Here is a 19,633-nt window from a genome sequence, read left to right on the forward strand (position 1 = left end):
AATTTATATTATATTTTATATAAAAATTATATATTATAATTTATATTGATATAAAAATATAAAATATATATTTTTACTTTTATTAAATTTATATATAATTATTATAAAAATTTTAAATTATATTATTTTTATATTTTATTTTATATTATATTTATATCGGTATAATTGATAAGATTAAAATTTGTGTAGAGAAGAAGACTGTAGGGACATTAGAAAAGAAATAGCCGTTGCATAGCTAATTGTGGGTCCACGAAAACGAAGAAAATTGAGATCAAAGGTGGATTGGACGGCTATAAATTTATGTTAGAATAATGTGTTGCACATAATCACTCTCTTTAATCATTATCATCTTCTCTCCCCCCTTATATACCCTTCTTCACTCAGCTCTCTTCATCCACAGCTTAATTGCAAACCTCAATAAAAAGTTTTAGCAAGGAAAAAGAAATATGGCTAAGGATATTGAGACTGCAGAGCAAGGAGGGGCGTACTCAGGCAAGGACTACCGTGATCCACCACCTGCACCATTAATTGATGCAGAAGAGCTGGCCCAATGGTCGTTTTATAGGGCACTGATTGCTGAGTTTATTGCTACCCTTCTCTTCTTGTATGTCACAGTGTTGACTGTGATTGGTTATAAGGTTCAAACCGACCCTATCAAGAACACTGTTGACCCTGACTGTGGTGGTGTTGGTGTTCTTGGTATTGCTTGGGCTTTTGGTGGCATGATCTTCATTCTTGTTTACTGCACTGCTGGTATCTCTGGTGAGTCTTCTTTCTCCTTTTAACCATCTTCAACAACAACAACAACTCTTGTTTTTGTTTCTACATTTCTCTTGACTGAGAAAGCCAAAAGGAAGTTTCCCAGTAACCAAACAATAGTTGGCAGCATCCGCTCATGTAACTGTTCAATGCACATTTAACTTTGGCTGATGATAATTTTCTAAACTGTGGACACAGGAGGACACATCAACCCGGCTGTGACCTTTGGACTGTTCTTGGCGCGCAAGGTGTCACTCATCCGAGCCATCATGTACATGTTAGCTCAGTGCTTGGGTGCCATCTGCGGCTGTGGGTTCGTCAAGGCTTTCCAGAAGACATACTACAACAACTACGGAGGTGGTGCCAACGAGCTCCAAACTGGCTACAACAAGGGCACTGGATTGGGTGCTGAGATCATTGGAACCTTTGTTCTTGTCTACACAGTCTTCTCTGCCACTGATCCCAAGAGGAATGCAAGAGATTCCCATGTTCCTGTATGTACTTTATCATACCTCTTTAATCCACTCACTTTTATTTTGTTGTTAAGTGTTTTATCTTTTATTTATCTCCACTTCCTTTTCATTTTAGGTTGTAGGTCCTTTTCTTACTGGCCTTTCTTCTTTCTTTGCAAACAATTCACTTAGATTTTTGGAGGACTTTCACTTTCAAGCATGGATCACTCTAAATACAGTAAAAATTTTTAGCCACTTGATGGTTTAATTTAAACCCTTGAAAGAGATCATAGGCAATCCTCTAGGGTTCTATAAGAAAAAGGGATCCATTTTTAAGTTGTAGATTCTATTACTATTAAGTTTTCAACTTTTCCTTGTAGGAACTTTCATGGTTAGGAATAGGAGGGTTGCCATCAACAGTGGTCCCTCCTTTTCCTTCAATTTGTGAAACCGTGACTGATTAATTTTCTTTGGATATAAAAAAATTCAAGGTGTTGGCACCACTCCCCATTGGATTTGCTGTGTTCATGGTTCACCTTGCCACAATCCCAATCACTGGCACTGGTATCAACCCTGCTAGGAGTTTTGGAGCTGCTGTGATTTACAACAAGGAGAAGGCCTGGGATGACCAAGTAAATTATTTCCCTTCCTCTCTATATATTTTCTTGCCGATATTATTCTTTTATGAGCAATTTCAATAGTTTTTGTGTGCTGATATTATGTGTTCTTGTTGTTCAGTGGATCTTTTGGGTTGGACCTTTCGTTGGAGCCGCCATTGCTGCATTCTACCACCAATACATCCTCAGAGCAGCAGCCATCAAGGCCCTTGGATCTTTCAGGAGCAACGCTTAAATTCAGCTTTATTTTCACAGATATATAATTCAAAAAAAAAAAATGATCATGAATTATGATGCAGATGTTTTCCAAAAGAATAACAAATGAAGAAGAAAGCAAGTCCTTTATGCGAGGGCTCCCTTTTGCTTTTTCTTTCTGTCTCTTACATGGGGTTGGAAGGAGAACCTTGAGGAAGCCATAGAACTGTAAATAAGAATATTTATGAACAAAGGGTGTCTTTTCAATCCCTGTTGTTTGAATGTATCAAAGTTGTCTGTGTTGTCACCTAATTTGCTTATCCTTATCATCTCTTTTTTTTTTTTTTTTCTATGTTGTGTATAAATGTTTTTCATGCATAAAATATATATTGTCTTCTTTAGTCTCAACCACTTTCTTCACCCGTTTCACATCAATCCATTGTATTGACTTGCAAATCAAGCTAAGCATGCTATAAAATATAGCTTAGCCAACTGCTGGATGATGACTTGAATCAAATTTTATTTTTAATTAAAATTGATGAAATAATCAAACAGTTGATTGTGAACAATCTTATAATTTTTACCAACATTTAACAAGCTTGACCAAAAAAGGTTTAATTGTGAAGGAATCCCTCTAGACTAGTGATCATCCACTTGAGATAGGGTGTACAATTTATGCACCAAGAAATTTATTAAACAACTCTATCTCAATCAAACTTCTAGTTTATCTTTGCAAAAAATTTGTTTTTGGGTTTTTTTTTTATTTTTATTTATGGGTTTTGGAGAACCTTCTCCTCTTTTCAATAGCATTAGGGTTTAGGGCATTAAATTAATATTTTATCTTAAATTAAGACACTATAGAGCACTGATCAAAGAGGTTAATATTTTGCACAAAAAATAAAAGCTCAGTTGGTTACCCTAAAACTAATACTAGTTCTTAAATTTGTACTTGATAATGATATTCCAAAAGAGATTAGTGGTTTTTGGCAATGAGATTAATTTGATTCCTTATGTATTATTATATAGTGTTTGGTGCATAAGCTATAGTTAGTTTACCTCATCTTGTCCTTATTTTATGGCGCTTTGGTCATTTTCCAGGGCAAAGTAGGTGAGCCCTTAGCTTCTTGATGATGAAAAAGTTGGCTTTAAATTACAATGAAGGTGAGTTTTTGGTGTTGAAGTTGCATATGGAAGAGAAATATTAATTGGATATCATTGTTGATAACACTATATCCTTTGTTTTGGAAGGCAAAATATTCAAATTTGATAGTGGTGAAACCATCAACTTGAAGCGAAACCGAAGAAATTAGCCTATTTTTTTCATGGCTTATTCAATCAAATGCCATATCAGGAAAGTATTGTCAAAGGTGGTAACTTATCAAACTAGAAATGTCTAGATTATGACTAGAAATTTGCCACTGTGAACTGATTTATCTTCATATCTATTTCTTAATTAATGTCAGAATTTTAGATTCTGATTAACGATGGTGTAAATGTTTAGGACCTTTAATTTGTTTGGTAACCTGTAGCTGTTCATTAGTATTAAGATCAGATATTAACAAGCCAACTACCAAACAAGTTAAGTCTAAAGAAAATAATTAATTTGATTTAGGCGATTTGGATGCAATTGCACTTCCGGTAAGATACAATTAAACTCCAAAAATCTCTATTGAAAATCAAATGAAAGTTCAGTGAGGTGTGTTCAGTGTAAAAATTTTTTCAGTCGTAATTATAATAATTTTTACTATTATTTTTAATTTCATCAAAATTAATTTTACTGTTTATCACCTTTGATTTCTGACTGGTTGATTTGGTTAATTAATCTTTATGTCTTGAAGCCCCGGTAGCCAATGAATGTCAAGGCCAGAAAACCATTTTAGCTATTGGCTTGGCATCTTTGCCTGATCCAACCCAATTACCTTGGCTTGGGTTAATCATATTGAACCACTAAATCTGTCCCTTTCCCAAAGTAAATCTTCAACACATATGACTAAAACATGTGAAGCCTAAAAAGCCCATTTACTAAAAAACAAGAATTTTGTGGAAATGTTAAATGGGCTCTGAGGGGGGGGGGGGAGAAATGTGCACAAAAAATGAGATAACAGATACTATAATAAAGCATTCAAAGTGACGTGATTTAAATATTACATGTGGGGAAGGTGGCTACATTGATTTCAGCTTTGGGGATTTTGGGCATGCTTACCAGTTACCCCCTCCTGCAATAATAGTAGAGGGAGGTGACAGGCTAGGCATTATAATTACTCACATCAAATACGTGTTCTTAGGCCCTTTGCTGAACCTTCAAGCTGAGTAAAACCCCATGCTTCCATGACTTTTTCTTTGTAATGTATAATAAAGAATATAATGAAGGTAAAATAAATTTTTTGTTATCAGTCCCTAGTCCATGAAAGTACTTGAGAAGGCACTCAAGCACATAGAAACTTGGCTTTGAGAGAAAGTATATTGAAGACAAGCATAATGATAATAACCCATTAGCTATATTTTACAATGATGAGAAAAGGGGCAGAAAACTAGGAGCATGAGGCATTTAGATTGGAAGAACAACTTGCAATTTTGGACACTTTCTCAAGGGTTGATCTCAATTAGGACTACAATGACTCAACGAGCAAACATTCTGTTAAGGTTTAAAATGAAGGAAAAAAATTTTCAATTTAACTCCATTAGTTCATGTAATTATTTTTAAGAAATGATATATAACAAATTTATAATTCAAATTCTTACCCTTACAACTCTTTTTCCTATTCACAAACGGTAACCCTCTTTGGCATGCACCTTTGAAATATTCATATTGTACACTGAAATTCCAAGGTTCACAACATCATCATTTATTTGCCTTACCAAAATTAAATGCCAAGCAACAACCACTTTAAAGGGCTTATAAAAGCCATTGAGAAGGCACACAAAATTTTCACTCAAAAGGCCACTGCTGTTTTTGGCTCTCCTCAATCAGAAAAAAGCAAAGAGTGTGAAACATGAGTTCATTTGCTTCTTTCTTGCTTCTCTTATCTTCTCTAGCTCTTCTGTCTATTGCTAGGGGTCAAGACAGAGCTCCCCATGGCATTTCTTACGAGAATCCCATGGCCTTCTCGCCCTCAGCCTATGAATTCTTCCATCCGAAAACCCATGAGCCAGACACCCAAAACCCCTGTGCAGCTTCCAATTGCTCACCATTGCCAGTAGCAGCTCAAGTGGACGGTACTAAAGCACTTGAAAGCAAGGGATCAACACAACAGAAATCTGGACATCAACTGGGAGCTGGTGGAATTGCTGGCATTGTTTTTGGTTTGGCGTTTGCAGTGCTTTTGACAATGGGAGTTTACTATGTGCTGAACACCCGTCGAGCTAATGCTAATCGAGCAAACTCTGTTCAACCAGATGCCTGATCACGTGCTCTTCAACCTCCAATTCTCCATTGTATAATATAGGCTAAGGCTCGATAATGACGTACTAGCAGTTAGAATTAAGCCTTTATTATTGGTTTTTCCTCTTTCCAATCATTATGCCAAAACCTGGAAAAATCGACAGGTCTGGTAAAAGCTACAACATATAGTGCTGTAATTCTCCCATTTTATACTCCAAATTGTGTGGTTCAGAGTGCTTCTTTGATAGCTGATTGTGTAGTTCTAAGCATCCATCACCGTCAGGGCTTTAAAGCCCTACGCCAAACTACTTTTCGTTCATTACTAACACCAATGTATCCATAAAGACACATTTCATATTTTGATTTTATGAACTAAACCACAACTGCACTAGCGGGGATTAGATTCAGATTTTAAATGTTTGATACCATACTAAACCACGAGAAAACTACCAACAGTCGCATGATCTGTTATAAAACGCTTAACTCTTAATTCTTTTGGTCAAGGTTCAAATCGGGAAAACTCCGTAAGATCGTATCTATCAGCCACCAATCTATCATCGATCATCATATTGAGAGATGTGAACCATGAAGCAACCTCCATGATCCAATTAATAATTCAATGCTGGAAAATAACGAAACGGTGTCTATCTTGTGGCAGGGACAAAACTTTCACCCTCGTACAAAGAAGTCTCAAGGAAGAAGGTGACGAAACAAATAGATCGGTACATCTTTTCAATGCCATAAATCAGGAATTGCATTTACCATTATTATATGTTATGTCTTACAACATAGGATAGCCCCAGGATGCATGCCCCCTTAAGTTAAAAAAACTAGAGAGATACAACTGCTTGTAAGCCATCGGATGCAATAAAATGAAAGTATACATCAAAAGATACTGTAAATTGGCTCCAAATCTTCTACCATCTACGGGAACTAAAGGACTCAATTACCGGCACAAATATCTGGTCCACCGCTTTGTTCCATAGAAGTGCAAACTCGGAGCGAGATTTCTTTCCCAATATCGGCTCTTTCATCTGGAAGAAGTTCAAATTAAAACTGTGAGAAATTAAACCCCAATCACTGCAAACAATGAAACAAACTTTTACTTGTGAAAGCAAAATCTGATTGTATAGCAAGTTTTAGATAGTAAATTCATCATTTTTGGTGCAGTTAACCATTTCTTTCAAGTAAATATATTCCTCTCTTGCTGTAAATTCCTTTAGATAACACTGCAAAATCGCATTAATAGATCTCATAAGATATGTCCCAAATCACAGGGCATATGAGCTTAAACATAAGGTCGTATTCTTTTTCCAGTAAAGGTAACATAAATTATATACAAGATAGAAGTTTGAATAAAATGATTCTTCAATAGGGTGATAAGATTGCCAAAGATATTTGGTTGTTTCCACAGTCAATAAAACAAGCGTATAAGACATATTTAAAGATTGCAAAAGGAACCAAAACATCTCTAGCAATGGGATCTCCCTTCTAATTAAACCATTAACTGCGAGTTTATTCTGTTTTGTCTATTAAAGATACTAGAATGAAACTTGCAACTAATAAATAATATCAGAGCAGATTAATTGCCTTGATTTATGCAAAGTGCAGTTGGGAAATACTAGGCAGTCTAATCACTGATTTCAGTCATTATTTTCTAAAGCATTGACACACAATAAGAGGTAGATTTTGAGCTTCAAATTTTATGAATATGGCAACATCTCCCAGTCTCCTACATCAAAGACCAGAGAAAACTTATACTGGAAAGCAAGCAACTCTTTTATTTCTCATGTGGCACCCCAATCTCATAGCGGGATGTTCTGAGGATCTGCTATAATATAAACTTAAATCCAAACTTGTAAGACGCCTTTTATGGGACAAAAACATGAAACCTTCGGGTCAAAGTGGATATATTCCTCCTAAAGTTGGGTGCGAGTCTCCACACCTCACAAGTTTTCACTTGTTCAATTTCAACTTTTAGGAAGAACAAGTTAAAGGAGAAATCCTCAAAATGAAGGAAAAAAAAAGCCTTTTCCACCTGTTCTTTCCATGCTAAAAATCTACAGTTTTCCTTACGCATTTGGTTTTTATATATTTTAAATCCTTTCCAGCCTCCTACCAAATTCCCATCTTTTATCACTTGAGCTAAAGAACAAATGTTGCAACTTTCAACAGAACACTTTGCACCTGTGTTGACTACAACATAGTTTCTTGTTCTACAGAAACCATTAGACATTAGCCTAAGCACTTACATAAACAACTACATTATCGGAAAAAGCTTATAGCTTTTTGAATTTTTTTAGGAATCATAAGAACTTTAATCTACTAAAGCATATGCCTAGGGTTTCAGACATAATGTACTAAGCATATTCCTAGGGTTTCAGAAATGAGAAAAGGGGACCTGAGATTGGGAAGCGAGTTGAGATGGATGATCTGCAATAGACTCATAGATGCGTTTTCGCTGCTCGAATACTACGATCCCCGTCAACGCGCATCCGAGTGCGGCACCAAGCAGACGCTCCTGCATTTTCATCAAATATCAGAAATTTAAAAAAGAAATAAGAACAATTACGAAAGCAAAGAGATTAAGCGTTTTGAAATTGATTCGATTGGGAACCTGAGCGAGAATGCTGATCATGGTTAGAATTTTGGCGTCTGATTTGGGGAAATTTCAATCTTCGGTTTAAATTAAAAAATGAAAATGGAAAAGAGGAAGACGACCGATAATGCCCTAATTTGGGCTTTGTTTTCTGTGTCCAAGCCCAAAATAAAAGCATTTAGGCCCATTTGCCCCTATTTAGGTTCACTTCATTCCCTAAATGAAATGGACTGAGGCCTAGTTTTGATCATTCCCAGGTTTTAGATAAAATGAAAGTGAAATTTTAAATAAAAATAAAAAATAGAAAGAATATTTTTTTTTTCTCGTATGTTTATATTGATGAAGTATTGGAAACAAAATTTGATCAAGTTTTAATTATTTATTACCTTTTCAGCTCACCACCTTGATTACCAATAGCATCATTGTCATGGAAAAACAATGTATAAGCAACCTTCCATTCTTACAAAAACCAAACTGTCCCGTTTTTAAGGGCCAAAGACAAACAGTATTGTCAATTTTGTAGACAAACTCAATGAATGGTGTAAAACAGGGAGTGGATTTGGCATTGCAATGCGTGGGATTTGGGGTCCATTTGGAAGGATGATAACATTCACTCTGACGAGATTAAAAACAATAATAAAAATTATTATATTTATAATTAAAAAAAAAATTCATAAAGAAATTTATACTAACTGGTGCTGTTATACCACATTGAAAGTGTGGTGAAATCTGAACCCCCACTTAGTCCTAGAAGAACATCCGTGGAAAGCATCGTTGAAGAGCTAGAACGAAATTGGTTGTTTGCATTTTGAATCAGGTGAGGAGACAGTCTCCACCATCAAGTAGTCAATGTTTCAAACTGTAATTTAACTGAGCTTTTAATGTCAGAGGAGGCTGCATCTCAAGTTCCCAGATTCAGGAGCTATAGTTTCCGCATATTGAGAAAGCTAAAGTTACAGCAACTTCAATACATACACACCCAAGAAAACCTTATCTATATTGCTCCGGCAAACTGTAACCGGTCATGACTATTTTGTCCGCAAACATCTTTCCGGTCTTAGGCATGACATGCCAATGCAATGTTAAGTTGAATTCTTTGCCGTGGAGATTGTTTCCCTAGATGAGAGCAGATTAAAGAAAAGAGAAAATTAATTCTCTATTGTAAAAAAAGCCCTAATTATTTTATGTAAATCTAGATGAACAATAATAGGCTACTTCATCTTAATGGGCATACCTGATCAACAAAACGATACTTGTTTGAGGTATGGATCCAAAATTTTGCATGTTCTTTGGCAGGTATTATAGCATCCCAAAGTGACACCTATAAAATACCATGTCAAAAAAAATCAACGAGTGAACATATTTTCTTCTAAGACCCAAACATAGATAGCCTCAGCCTCGAGTAATCCAAGTCTGAGACAGCTCAAACGGGTAGTACCAGAGGCATTTAAACCTTACCTGATTCAAGGAATTCTTTGGGGTTTCGTACTCAGCTGCTACAAATATGAAAACCTATGATGATCAACAAGGTGATGATATATAAAATCAGTTTCATAATGATGGATAATTGTGAAAAGATAACAGCTGACCACAAAAGGAAAGCGTAAGAGAATTACAACCCATCATAAATGGAATTGTTAGATTACAAATTTGAAATTTTGACATATACAAAAAATAATAGAAAAATCAAAAGAAGAAAGTACTCAAATATTAGAATGAAATCTTTTCAAAAAGTCCATTGTCAAAAGAATTATCTCATGCACCAATAATTTATGGAAGAAGCAAATGAGATGAAGTTCCAAAAAAGGAAAATATAAAGATCTATGAAGAAGCAAACCTGCTTCGTGTTCCATGTAAACAATGACTGCAAATCAGCTGATATATTCATTGTCAGGCTGACCTACATATAGTCAAATGCATTTACTTAGAATTGACCAAAATCTAGCAGCAGTTGCAAGATAAAAGCCAAACTATAGCAGAAAATAAGAGAAGGTTAACCTAATAAACAGATTAAAAATAAGGGAAGAGGTGGAAACACAACATTACCTCATCATTCCCCTGCGGCTGCTTCTGGAACCAATTAATGTTCATAATCTACAGTGCACCCAACAAAACAAAAATCAGAGACAAAAACATGTAACAATCCAAAGGGATCATAAAAAAAGAGAACAAATCATTGATCTAAACACGTAGCCAAATATGAGTATGCGTGTAAAGATGAACCTGGATTTCAGCAGACGGAGAGGGAGTGTTGAGGTTGTCCGATAGAGACGCCATGGCACACATTAGTGCCAGAATCGTCACGGCAAATGTTAGAAGAGCATTTAATCTGTACCCAAAAGAATGCATATTTTCCTCTTCCTTTACTTTGTTTAATTCCACTGCTCCTGCAATTTAAAACTCGACATAATAACACATCATGAATATGATATGAAAATAAAACACAAAATTAACATGGCCTAAAATTTTAACAATAACTATACATGCGTTTAACAAAACCATAGAAGTATACTTCACGTTTTCGTGTCTGACATAAATTATGACAGGCTCAATTTTTTACACTACACAAATACAGGAATTGTCTGATCTACTCTTCACCTATAAGTTCAGCGCCTCTGTTTCCTAGGATTTAAAGTAAAATGAACCAAAAAATTTGAGATAAAAATCTAGAAAAGTTTTCCCTAATAGGCTAATACTACTACACATTCCCCAAAGACAATTATAATTTATTCCAAATTAATCCTTCATAAATCTACATTAGACACATTACCAAAAGGGGAAAAAACCCAACATTAAGATCAAATGACAATAGGGTTTCAATTTGAGAACTGGGTTAGGGAAGAGCAACAGAATAAAACTTAAGAGAGTCAAATCGCCTACAGTCAAGATCAACGAAAACATTCTAGAAATGCACAGATTTAAGAAATTTAAAAATATAATAATAATAAAACAATAAAATTCAGAAAAAATAGCGAAAATGAATTCACAAGAACAAGTTCCAAAAAAATAGAAAAAATAATGAGTGAAGATTTAAAAGATATTTTGCAATTAAAACAAAAACTGAGAATTAAAGAAATCAAATAAGAGCATAAAATTATAAATCTCAACTCTAATTAAACAGAAAGCAAATTACTCAAATAAATAATAAATAAAAAGAGGCAAGAAAATATTACTGAAAGTTGAAGAGAAAGGAGAGGAAGATGCAGAGAAAGTTAAGCTTGTCCGAAAGAGAGGAAGTGAGAAAGAGAGGGCTTGGAAGCGGATTTTATTATACTGATTTTTTACATTTTTAATTGTAGTGGAAAAAACAGTGCGGAAATTATGAGATTTTAAAGTTTTGGTGGCGGCTTGGCAAAAAATATAAATAAAGTGGGCGATAATAAAAATAATGAACAATTATAGGGCTGAGCCCTGACCCGTTAGGCTGTGTCTGGACCATCCAAGAAAACGGATTAAGACTGTCAGTTCTACTTTTTTTTTTTTTTAACATTGATTTTGGATTTTACGTTTTGGTTATTTATTATAAATTGTAAAAGAAAATTAATATTTTCTTTTTTATTTTTAAATTTTCAATTCGAAATAATTAAAATTAAAAATTTACATTTAATACAATATTCTTCAGACATTTATATATGTAGTACTGGAGAGTACATTAATTTCTCACTTGAAAATAAGGTAATATTATGGTTTGGCCCTCCTTTTTCTTAAATTTCGACTCCTTTTGCAAATTTGTACTTCGATATGTTAAATTTGTTAACACTTCTATTTTAGTTTACACTCTAATTTATTTTTTAATTATAAATACAAGTTATAATTATAATAAGTATTACATCTATATATACTAATTATTAAATAATCAAATAAACTAATTAACAAACTTTAATATAACTAAATAAATCAAATTTGAACTAAACTCACAAACAATGAATCTTGAATTTAAAATCTCATAATTACTTATAAAGAAACACTTTAATTTATTAATTACATTTGATTATTTTAACTAAATCATGTCACAGCAAACTAATGTATAATCATGAAACCTAATTGATATCCACATTTTATGATAAAAAATAGTATAATAATCTTTTTTTTGTAAGAAAATGACACATCATTGTACCAAAATTATTTTGATTATTAAGTTTAAACTGACGTGATAAATCGACTTAAATTATTAGAATTTATATCAATTTGATTAATTGTATAAATTCATCTGACGACACATGAATATAATAATTTATCATTCTCCTATTAAACTTTTTTTTATCATATTGAGTCGAATCAATCTTATTAATCAAACATCCAAAATTTAGAGTTTGGATTACACAAATTCAAATATGTTTTCTCATATATAAAACCCTTCAAAATTTAAGTATGAGATTCTCGCTCTTTTTATATTTTCTCTCTCCCAACAATTATTTGAATATCGAAACACAAATATAAAAAAAACCTTCCAACCTTTATTCTTAATAAATTTTCTAGGCCCTTTAAGTCGATCACGACTTCAATGCTAACTCAATATGAAATCAACTTGTAAATGTATATCTGTGTCTATGAAAGCCACTCAAAATTACTACTTACATAGTTATATTGAAAATGTTTTAGTATAGTATGACTGAATTTAATTCCAATTTGATTTTCATCAGATTACTAGTTGGATTGGATATTCATGAAATGAGAATTTTTTTTCATAATGAAAAAATTATTGAGTCAATTTCCTGATTTTCATAAATAGAAAACAAAATGTGAAAATACTACTTTAAGTCGGAATCCAGCGAATTGATCTGGATTCCAGCCATGATTTAATCTTGTCGTGTCAGAGCAATTAAGGCCAATCAAACATTGAAACGACGACGTTGCGCTACATTGTTGACTTCTTGCTCAGTTTGACTTGCTTTCCGTTTCCTTCTTCACTATAAACCCTACTCAGATCTCCCCTCTTGATCCGTTTCTCTACCGTCTCTGATCCCTTCTCAATTCCCCATTGTGGCAGGAAAATGATGTCGTTTCGGTGCTTTTTAATTCTCACCCTCGTTTCTCTCCTCTTATTTTCGACTATCCCTCGTTCCATCTCCGAGACGGATAAAAATGACGACGTTGAGGACGACGAGGATCTGCGGTTCCTCGAAGAAACGGAGGGGAAAAACGACGCCGCTTCACACTCTCATTTCAGCGAAGACGAGGACGACCAATACCCCGACTTAGATGACGATGACTTCGGAAACTACCAAGATTTCGACGACTCCGATTCGGATCCGTATAAAATACCCGAAGTCGACGACAAGGACGTGGTCGTTTTAAAGGGAGGAAACTTCAGTGACTTCATCGAGAAGAACAAGTTCGTGATGGTTGAATTTTACGCGCCTTGGTGCGGGCATTGCCAGGCGTTGACTCCTGAATATGCCGCGGCGGCGACGGAGTTGAAAGGAGAAGGAGTGGTGTTGGCCAAGGTGGATGCCGCAGAGGAGAATGAGTTGGCACAAGAGTATGACGTTCAGGGTTTCCCTACTGTTTATTTCTTCGTTGATGGAGAGCATAAGCCCTATCCTGGTGCTAGAAACAAGTAAGTTTGGAATACAAAAACAAATTTAGGATCATGGGTTTTCTTTTTTTTTTTTTTAATATGTGGATAATTAGATCATGATTTTTTATTATATGTTGTTTCTTGAAAATGATTGGTTTTGGTTAATGTATTGTCTTTGTTCAATGGAAGGTTTAAATTGTTCTTTTAAATTTAAGAGACTACTGATTTATTCACTGACAATTCAGGGAGGCGATAGTGACCTGGATTAAGAAGAAAATAGGACCTGGTATATACAACATTACTACTATGGAGGACGCTGAACGCGTTTTGACTAATGAAACTATAGTTGCTTTGGGCTACTTGAACTCTTTGGTGGTATGATACTAAGATTTCTCTTTGGCTTGTTATATTTTTGTAGTGTATTGTAGTCTTATTAGAGTAGGGTGAAACCTGCTGGTTCAATCAACATCTTCCAATTACGATTCAAAGTTTTGAGGCATGTAAGGTTATCGAGTCTTTGTGTCATGATATTCTTGATCCAATCTATCAATGTTTAACATAAATATATGTAAAACTTTTCTCAGATGATGTTGTAATTCAGATTTGGCCTGTTGTAAATTGTAATGTCAACAGGGTAATGAGAGTGACGAGCTTGCTGCTGCTTCAAGACTCCAAGATGATGTCAGCTTCTATCAAACTGTGAATCCTAATATTGCAAAGCTTTTCCACATAGACCCTCAAGTTAAACGCCCTGCTTTGGTCTTACTTAAAAAGGAGGCTGAAAAAATAAGTCACTTTGGTTAGTTTCTAAACAAATGTAATATTGGTTGGAATCTTGATCCAGCTTGTTTAGGGGAACTTTTATATCCTTTTTTTTTTTTCATCTTGCAGATAGTGAGTTTGTGAAGACTGCAATATCTGAGTTTGTATTTTCCAACAAGCTTCCTTTGGTTACAATATTTACTAGGGAGAGTGCTCCTTCAATTTTTGAAAGTTCAATTAAGAAACAGGTGTGCATGTTATAATTCTGCATTTCCTCCTACTTGTGAATTTTTGGACTACATATGCCTTGAATCAAGCTGTTTAACAATTCTACAATTGCCTTATTAATACATAATAATCTTTTTCTTGAAGCTGTTGTTGTTTGCCACATCAAACATTTCTGAGAATGTTATCCCAGTATTCCAAGAAGCAGCAAAACTTTTCAAGGGAAAGGTAACTTTAAATTGTATATATCAGATAGAAGTCTTCTTTAGTATTGTATGTGCTGGTTTTAATAAACTATTGAAGTGTACTTTGTGTGGAAACTTCTCCACTATAGGTGATGAGTTCAAGAATTGTTACTAATTTTTGTCTTGTATGTTTACTTGCAGCTTATCTTTGTATATGTGCAAGTGGATAATGAAGATTTTGGAGCACCTGTTGCAGATTATTTTGGTGTTAGCGGAGATGGTCCCAAAGTAAGTCTTATAGGTTTTACCCCCTCAATTTTATTTTGTTTTTGGACGGAAGATGTGGCCAAGAGGGGGGGGATATTTGTTGTATGCTCTAGTTGCAATGAATTTGATTGTCACCGTTCTCTTCTGGTGTTTTTTGTCACACAGATCCTTGCATACACTGGAAATGATGATGGTAGGAAGTTTGTCCTTGATGGAGAAGTGACATTGGATAAAATTAAGGTGATCTCTCCCTCCCTCCCTCTCTCTCTCTCTCTCTCTCCATTTTTATGTTTATCAGCCTTTCATTAATGTGGTTGGTTGACACTACCTATATCTTTCACTAAACTTGTAAGTTGTAATGGTTTGACTAAATTTTAGAGTTCTACCTTTCTTTAGGCTTTTGGAGAGGATTTTTTAGAAGACAAGCTTAAACCTTTCTATAAGTCAGACCCAATTCCCGAAACTGTAAGTATCTTTTTTCCTGTGATTGACTTTGTCATCGTTGATTGTAATTTAACTTTCATTTTTCTTTTTGTGGGTTTTTTTCCCTTATTTTTTTTCTATTCCAAAATTCTATTTGAAACAGAATGATGAGGATGTGAAAGTAGTGGTCGGAAATAACTTTGATGAAATTGTTTTAGACGAGTCCAAGGATGTCCTTCTTGAGGTATTGTTGTAGCCCAATATGAAAAAATAAAAAGCTTATTTAAATCTTTCTTTAGATAGGCTTATTCTGTTGAATGCTCTAAATACCAGATATATGCACCTTGGTGTGGCCATTGCCAAGCATTGGAGCCGACGTACAACAAGCTTGCCAAACATCTTCGAGGAATTGACTCTCTGGTTATTGCCAAAATGGATGGGACAACAAATGAACATCCTAGAGCTAAGGTAAAATTTAAATCAATCTGCACTTCCGACCTATAATGCACTTTTACCAGATTCATGGGTGATTTGCTCGACATTTACTTGTTAAGTTGGAACTACCTGAAGGAGAGAGAGCAATAACCTGTTTTAATGTAAAAGGATAAGATTCAATGCTATTTTGCACTTGAGCCTAGAATGAGACTTCATGGTGAAAAGTTGTTTATTTTTGCAGTCTGATGGTTTCCCTACGATTCTGTTCTTCCCAGCAGGAAACAAGAGTTTTGATCCTGTAAGTACTGTATTCTATTCTGCTTCAATCAATCCTCCTATGACATATCATTTTGTCTTTCCAAAAGATTGAATGAAACTGTTGGCAGATAACTGTGGACACCGATCGCACTGTAGTGGCATGTTATAAGTTCCTCAAGAAACATGCTTCAATCCCTTTTAAGCTCCAAAAACCAGTTTCAGCTCCCAAAGATGAACCAGCTTCAACACCCGAAACCAAATCTTCTGACACCAAGGAAAGCGACAAGAGCAGCAGGGCGGATTTGAAGGATGAGTTGTGACCCGATCAAAGGGATTCAAAAGCAGGATTTTAATGACATCCCAAGTTCTATGCCTGCCTTCTATGTGTTATCAATAGTTAGAAAGGGAATAGCTATAAGATAGATTCAAAAGAGGAATCCGAGAATGGTCATGGTTCAAACGTTTGGCCTAGACCCCTTTTTTATCAAGGACAAGAGGCAAACCAAAAAGGGTGTATTGGCTTTTTTAGCCATTGTTTCACCTATGTATCTTCTGAAACATTTACTTCAGAATAAATGGCTCCGTATTCCTTCGCTGCCATGGCTTTCTGCCCCTTGTTTAGTGTTAACCGTGTTGGAAGTACCTCAGAGCATGGATTTTAGATCCATATAGAAATCATTTTCTCCCATTTGTTTTGACTTTTTACTACATAAAGTAGATCCCAAGCAATGACTAATGTTAATTCGGCGGGCCCTAGGGAGCCTGAGGCTGAGCATGTGAAATCATGTGCTACGGCCCTTTAGACTTGGATTTTGTTTCCTACAAATCCAAATGACCACGACCACCAGCGCATGATTATCTAGAATTCTTGAACTCGATGATTTTTTGTTCACATGTTACATTATATCTACTCATATTTTCACATTAAACACCGAAAAGAATATATATATATATATATGAAAGTTCAAACTATATAAAAAATAATATATCAATTATTGAATTAAAGTCATATTTAATATATAAAATGATAATTATTTTATATTATATTTTATTTATATCTAAAAAAAATATAAGATTACAAGATTAATCATTTATTTAACATAAAATTATTTAATTCCCTCAAAGTAAAGATTATTACTTTTAATTTAAAAGATTAAATTTACATATCTTATTATACATTTAAAAATTATATCAATAATTTAAATTGTATAAATTTTAAAAAACGATAATTTTAATTAATAAATAAATTATTTTATTTTATTCTTTACATACATCAAATACAAAATATGATAAGAGAATATTATAAATAGTATTAGATTAAGTAATATCATTGTATCATCGTATCTTATGTTTGATGTATGTAAAGATTATGATAGCATAATTTATTTATTTGTTAAAATTATTTTTTTTAAAATTTATACAAATTAAATTATTAATATAATTTTTAAATATATAATTAAATATGTAAGTTTAATTTCATAAATTAAAAATAATTTTTTTATTTGAAGAGTATTAAATAATTTTATACCAAGAGAATATTATTTTTTTTGTAATTCTTATCTCTCTCTTTAAATATAAATTAAATATAATATAAAATAATTATTATTTTATTTTATCAATAATTTTATATATTAAATATGATCTAAATGTATTATATTTATTGGTAATAGTAAATATGCCAGAAACAACACAGATTTTGTTAAATGGAAAGTGGATAGTGGGTACCATATTCTTTTTCTGTAATGTGGGTCCAAATCCAGCTAGTCCAGCAACAAATTTATAGAGCATTTAAAACTTGATTTTCTCCTTTTCCTAATCTGCTATTATTTGGTGTTCATCTCACCAATAAATATTTACTTCACCTAGAAAGTAATAACCTTATTGATTATGCACATAAATAAGCTTCTCAAATTAAACATGCATGTTCTTCAAGGGTTAAAATATTGTTCTCAGCCAGATAACGTGAATGCTGGAATAGCTGTTAAAAATTATGAGTTCCAAAATCAAGACACGTAACATTTTTTTATTAAAAAAATTTGATACACTAAAAATAAAATTTTTTAATTTTTCAAATGAAATTAAAACAATGATATATATTTTTTATATATTAAAATATTTAATTTAAAAATAAATAAAACATATATTATTTTAATTTTATTATCAATATATAAAATACTAATTTTGTAAAAATTACATTTAAATGAATCAAATAAAGACAAAATTAAAAAAACAAGTTATAGAGAAATATAACGTCATTTTTCTCAAGGCATTTTTAATTAATCTCTTATTAAATTCCCATATTATCCCTTTACGTAATCTTTAAGTCCCTTAAATTCCTCCTCAAAATCCCTCCCTATATACTATAAAAAAAAATCATTTTTAATTTGTTTTCCACGTTCAGTGTCTGGCTCCGTTTCTAACTGTGCGTACGTCTGTCTAACGTGTACACAAAATATTACTTTATTTCCCTATAAATTTCCGTCCCGTTAGGTCTACCCCGTTTTTGTCGTTTTTGTTCTTAAATTCCTTCTTCCAAAGTCTCCTTCACTTAGAAACTTGCTTTACTTCTCTCTATCTTCGATTTTTTTTTTTGAAAATTTTTCAGATTTTTGAGATGTCAAATCTTGGATTTCTTGCCATTGTTTTGTGCTTAGTTCTTGAACTCACCTTCGCTGCTGATTCGCCAGCGCCTGCGCCGTCGCTTGGTGCAGACTCTTCACCGCAACTCGGTCCTACACCGGAGACTGGATCTCCTGACTCTGCACCAGCAACGTCACCGGGGAATGCTGCTTCGCCTTCGGCGCCAATGGCGCCATCTCCATCAGATCTGGCTCATGGAAAGTCTTCACCGGCGAGTTCTCCTGCTTCTTCACCGGACGATGCGAGCGATATCAACCACGGCAACAGCAATGCAAAGGGAAGCGAAGAGAAGACCGGTGGTGACGGAGGAATCAGCGGCAGGAAAAAGGCGGGAATCGTGGTGGCAGTGGTTGCAGCAGCGTGTTTGGTTGGCTTCGGTGGATTGGTATACAAGAAGAGACGAGATAACATCAGGAGATCTCAGTACGGATACGCTGCCAGGAGGGAAATCCTGTGAAAAAGACGAGTACAGATTTCAAACAATGAATAGAAGAGGTTATATAGTTGTATTCAACTTTATTACATGCGTTTGATTTGAATTTGTTACAGTAATGATTAGTTGACGATTCGAAATTTATCATTTTTGATTCTTCATAAAGATTCGTCTGACGATGTGTATTTGTTTGAGAAGATTACTTTTGTTAATAAAGAACCACCATTATAGAATTTGAACTCAATACCATTTTGAATTTTTGATTGAGACGAATCTACCGACTGAATCATTTGAACTCTTCGGCCAGATGGTGCCGGCAAGGCTTGGTCAAAGTAGCAGTATCACGCTCTGTCTTGGACTCCGCCATTTCTATGCGTGGGATTGGGCCCGGCCGGTAGACTTGTAAACCTAAATACAAAGGTGACACAAACACTAGGGTGAGGAAAAAAATTAAAACAAAGTATCTATTTGAATTTTCGG

General features: G+C 34.1%; 6 protein-coding genes across 7 annotated transcripts; 4 read left to right on the forward strand and 2 right to left on the reverse strand.

Moving 5' to 3' along the window:
- Positions 1-392: 392 nt before the first annotated feature.
- LOC111303551 (putative aquaporin PIP2-2) lies at positions 393-2,431 on the forward strand. The gene is made up of 4 exons (XM_022899901.2): positions 393-762; positions 958-1,253; positions 1,703-1,843; positions 1,950-2,431. Exons 1-4 carry the CDS (start codon positions 447-449, stop codon positions 2,061-2,063), a joined length of 867 nt encoding a protein of 288 aa, XP_022755636.1. The 5' UTR covers positions 393-446; the 3' UTR covers positions 2,064-2,431.
- Positions 2,432-4,934: 2,503 nt separating this feature from the next.
- Positions 4,935-5,650, forward strand: LOC111303553 (uncharacterized). The gene has a single exon (XM_022899903.2). The coding sequence runs from the start codon at positions 5,017-5,019 to the stop codon at positions 5,425-5,427; it is 411 nt and encodes a 136-aa protein (XP_022755638.2). The 5' UTR covers positions 4,935-5,016; the 3' UTR covers positions 5,428-5,650.
- A 484-nt stretch (positions 5,651-6,134) lies between these two features.
- On the reverse strand, positions 6,135-8,156 carry LOC111303554 (uncharacterized). The gene is made up of 3 exons (XM_022899905.2): positions 8,023-8,156; positions 7,807-7,926; positions 6,135-6,439 (listed from the first exon to the last, which is right to left on the reverse strand). Exons 1-3 carry the CDS (start codon positions 8,041-8,043, stop codon positions 6,323-6,325), a joined length of 258 nt encoding a protein of 85 aa, XP_022755640.2. The 5' UTR covers positions 8,044-8,156; the 3' UTR covers positions 6,135-6,322.
- Positions 8,157-8,778: 622 nt separating this feature from the next.
- Positions 8,779-18,886, reverse strand: LOC111303552 (signal peptidase complex subunit 3B-like). 2 transcript variants are annotated; one of them, XM_089742555.1, is made up of 7 exons: positions 18,748-18,886; positions 10,228-10,391; positions 10,051-10,098; positions 9,842-9,904; positions 9,463-9,516; positions 9,239-9,325; positions 8,779-9,120 (listed from the first exon to the last, which is right to left on the reverse strand). In XM_089742555.1, the coding sequence occupies exons 2-7, from the start codon at positions 10,351-10,353 to the stop codon at positions 8,995-8,997; spliced, it is 504 nt and encodes a 167-aa protein (XP_089598681.1). In that variant the 5' UTR covers positions 10,354-10,391; positions 18,748-18,886; the 3' UTR covers positions 8,779-8,994. The 2 variants fall into 2 exon arrangements, with proteins under 2 accessions (XP_089598681.1, XP_022755637.2); XM_022899902.2 differs by lacking the exon at positions 18,748-18,886 and adding an exon at positions 11,178-11,332.
- Positions 12,949-16,680, forward strand: LOC111303555 (protein disulfide isomerase-like 1-4). Its single transcript, XM_022899906.2, has 12 exons — positions 12,949-13,564; positions 13,771-13,900; positions 14,159-14,324; positions 14,417-14,535; positions 14,660-14,740; positions 14,899-14,985; positions 15,130-15,204; positions 15,361-15,429; positions 15,551-15,631; positions 15,721-15,855; positions 16,064-16,120; positions 16,209-16,680. The coding sequence occupies exons 1-12, from the start codon at positions 12,999-13,001 to the stop codon at positions 16,398-16,400; spliced, it is 1,758 nt and encodes a 585-aa protein (XP_022755641.2). The 5' UTR covers positions 12,949-12,998; the 3' UTR covers positions 16,401-16,680.
- Positions 18,556-19,597, forward strand: LOC111303557 (uncharacterized). Its single transcript, XM_022899908.2, has 2 exons — positions 18,556-19,215; positions 19,461-19,597. Exon 1 carries the CDS (start codon positions 18,695-18,697, stop codon positions 19,175-19,177), a length of 483 nt encoding a protein of 160 aa, XP_022755643.1. The 5' UTR covers positions 18,556-18,694; the 3' UTR covers positions 19,178-19,215; positions 19,461-19,597.
- The last annotated feature ends 36 nt before the right edge of the window (positions 19,598-19,633 follow it).

Source organism: Durio zibethinus, chromosome 13 (assembly GCF_047325235.1).
Source record: "Durio zibethinus cultivar Kanyao isolate XHJ-2024 chromosome 13, ASM4732523v1, whole genome shotgun sequence".
NCBI lineage: Eukaryota > Viridiplantae > Streptophyta > Magnoliopsida > Malvales > Malvaceae > Durio > Durio zibethinus.

Bases quoted from the DNA above. Each gene is read 5' to 3' on its own strand.
- LOC111303551 (XM_022899901.2), top strand. From the start codon at position 447: ATGGCTAAGGATATTGAGACTGCAGAGCAAGGAGGGGCGTACTCAGGC. The intron at 763-957 runs GTGAGTCTTCTT...CTGTGGACACAG, and splicing joins CTGCACTGCTGGTATCTCTG to GAGGACACATCAACCCGGCT. The intron at 1,844-1,949 runs GTAAATTATTTC...CTTGTTGTTCAG, and splicing joins AGAAGGCCTGGGATGACCAA to TGGATCTTTTGGGTTGGACC.
- LOC111303553 (XM_022899903.2), top strand. From the start codon at position 5,017: ATGAGTTCATTTGCTTCTTTCTTGCTTCTCTTATCTTCTCTAGCTCTT.
- LOC111303554 (XM_022899905.2), bottom strand. From the start codon at position 8,043: ATGATCAGCATTCTCGCTCAG. The intron at 7,927-8,022 runs GTTCCCAATCGA...ATGAAAATGCAG, and splicing joins TGATCAGCATTCTCGCTCAG to GAGCGTCTGCTTGGTGCCGC. The intron at 6,440-7,806 runs GTCCCCTTTTCT...AACTTCTTCCAG, and splicing joins AACTCGCTTCCCAATCTCAG to ATGAAAGAGCCGATATTGGG.
- LOC111303552 (XM_089742555.1), bottom strand. From the start codon at position 10,353: ATGCATTCTTTTGGGTACAGATTAAATGCTCTTCTAACATTTGCCGTG. The intron at 10,099-10,227 runs GTTCATCTTTAC...GGTGCACTGTAG, and splicing joins CTCCGTCTGCTGAAATCCAG to ATTATGAACATTAATTGGTT. The intron at 9,326-9,462 runs GTAAGGTTTAAA...GGTATTTTATAG, and splicing joins CAAAGAATTCCTTGAATCAG to GTGTCACTTTGGGATGCTAT.
- LOC111303555 (XM_022899906.2), top strand. From the start codon at position 12,999: ATGATGTCGTTTCGGTGCTTTTTAATTCTCACCCTCGTTTCTCTCCTC. The intron at 15,205-15,360 runs GTGATCTCTCCC...ACCTTTCTTTAG, and splicing joins TGACATTGGATAAAATTAAG to GCTTTTGGAGAGGATTTTTT. The intron at 15,856-16,063 runs GTAAAATTTAAA...TTATTTTTGCAG, and splicing joins ATGAACATCCTAGAGCTAAG to TCTGATGGTTTCCCTACGAT.
- LOC111303557 (XM_022899908.2), top strand. From the start codon at position 18,695: ATGTCAAATCTTGGATTTCTTGCCATTGTTTTGTGCTTAGTTCTTGAA.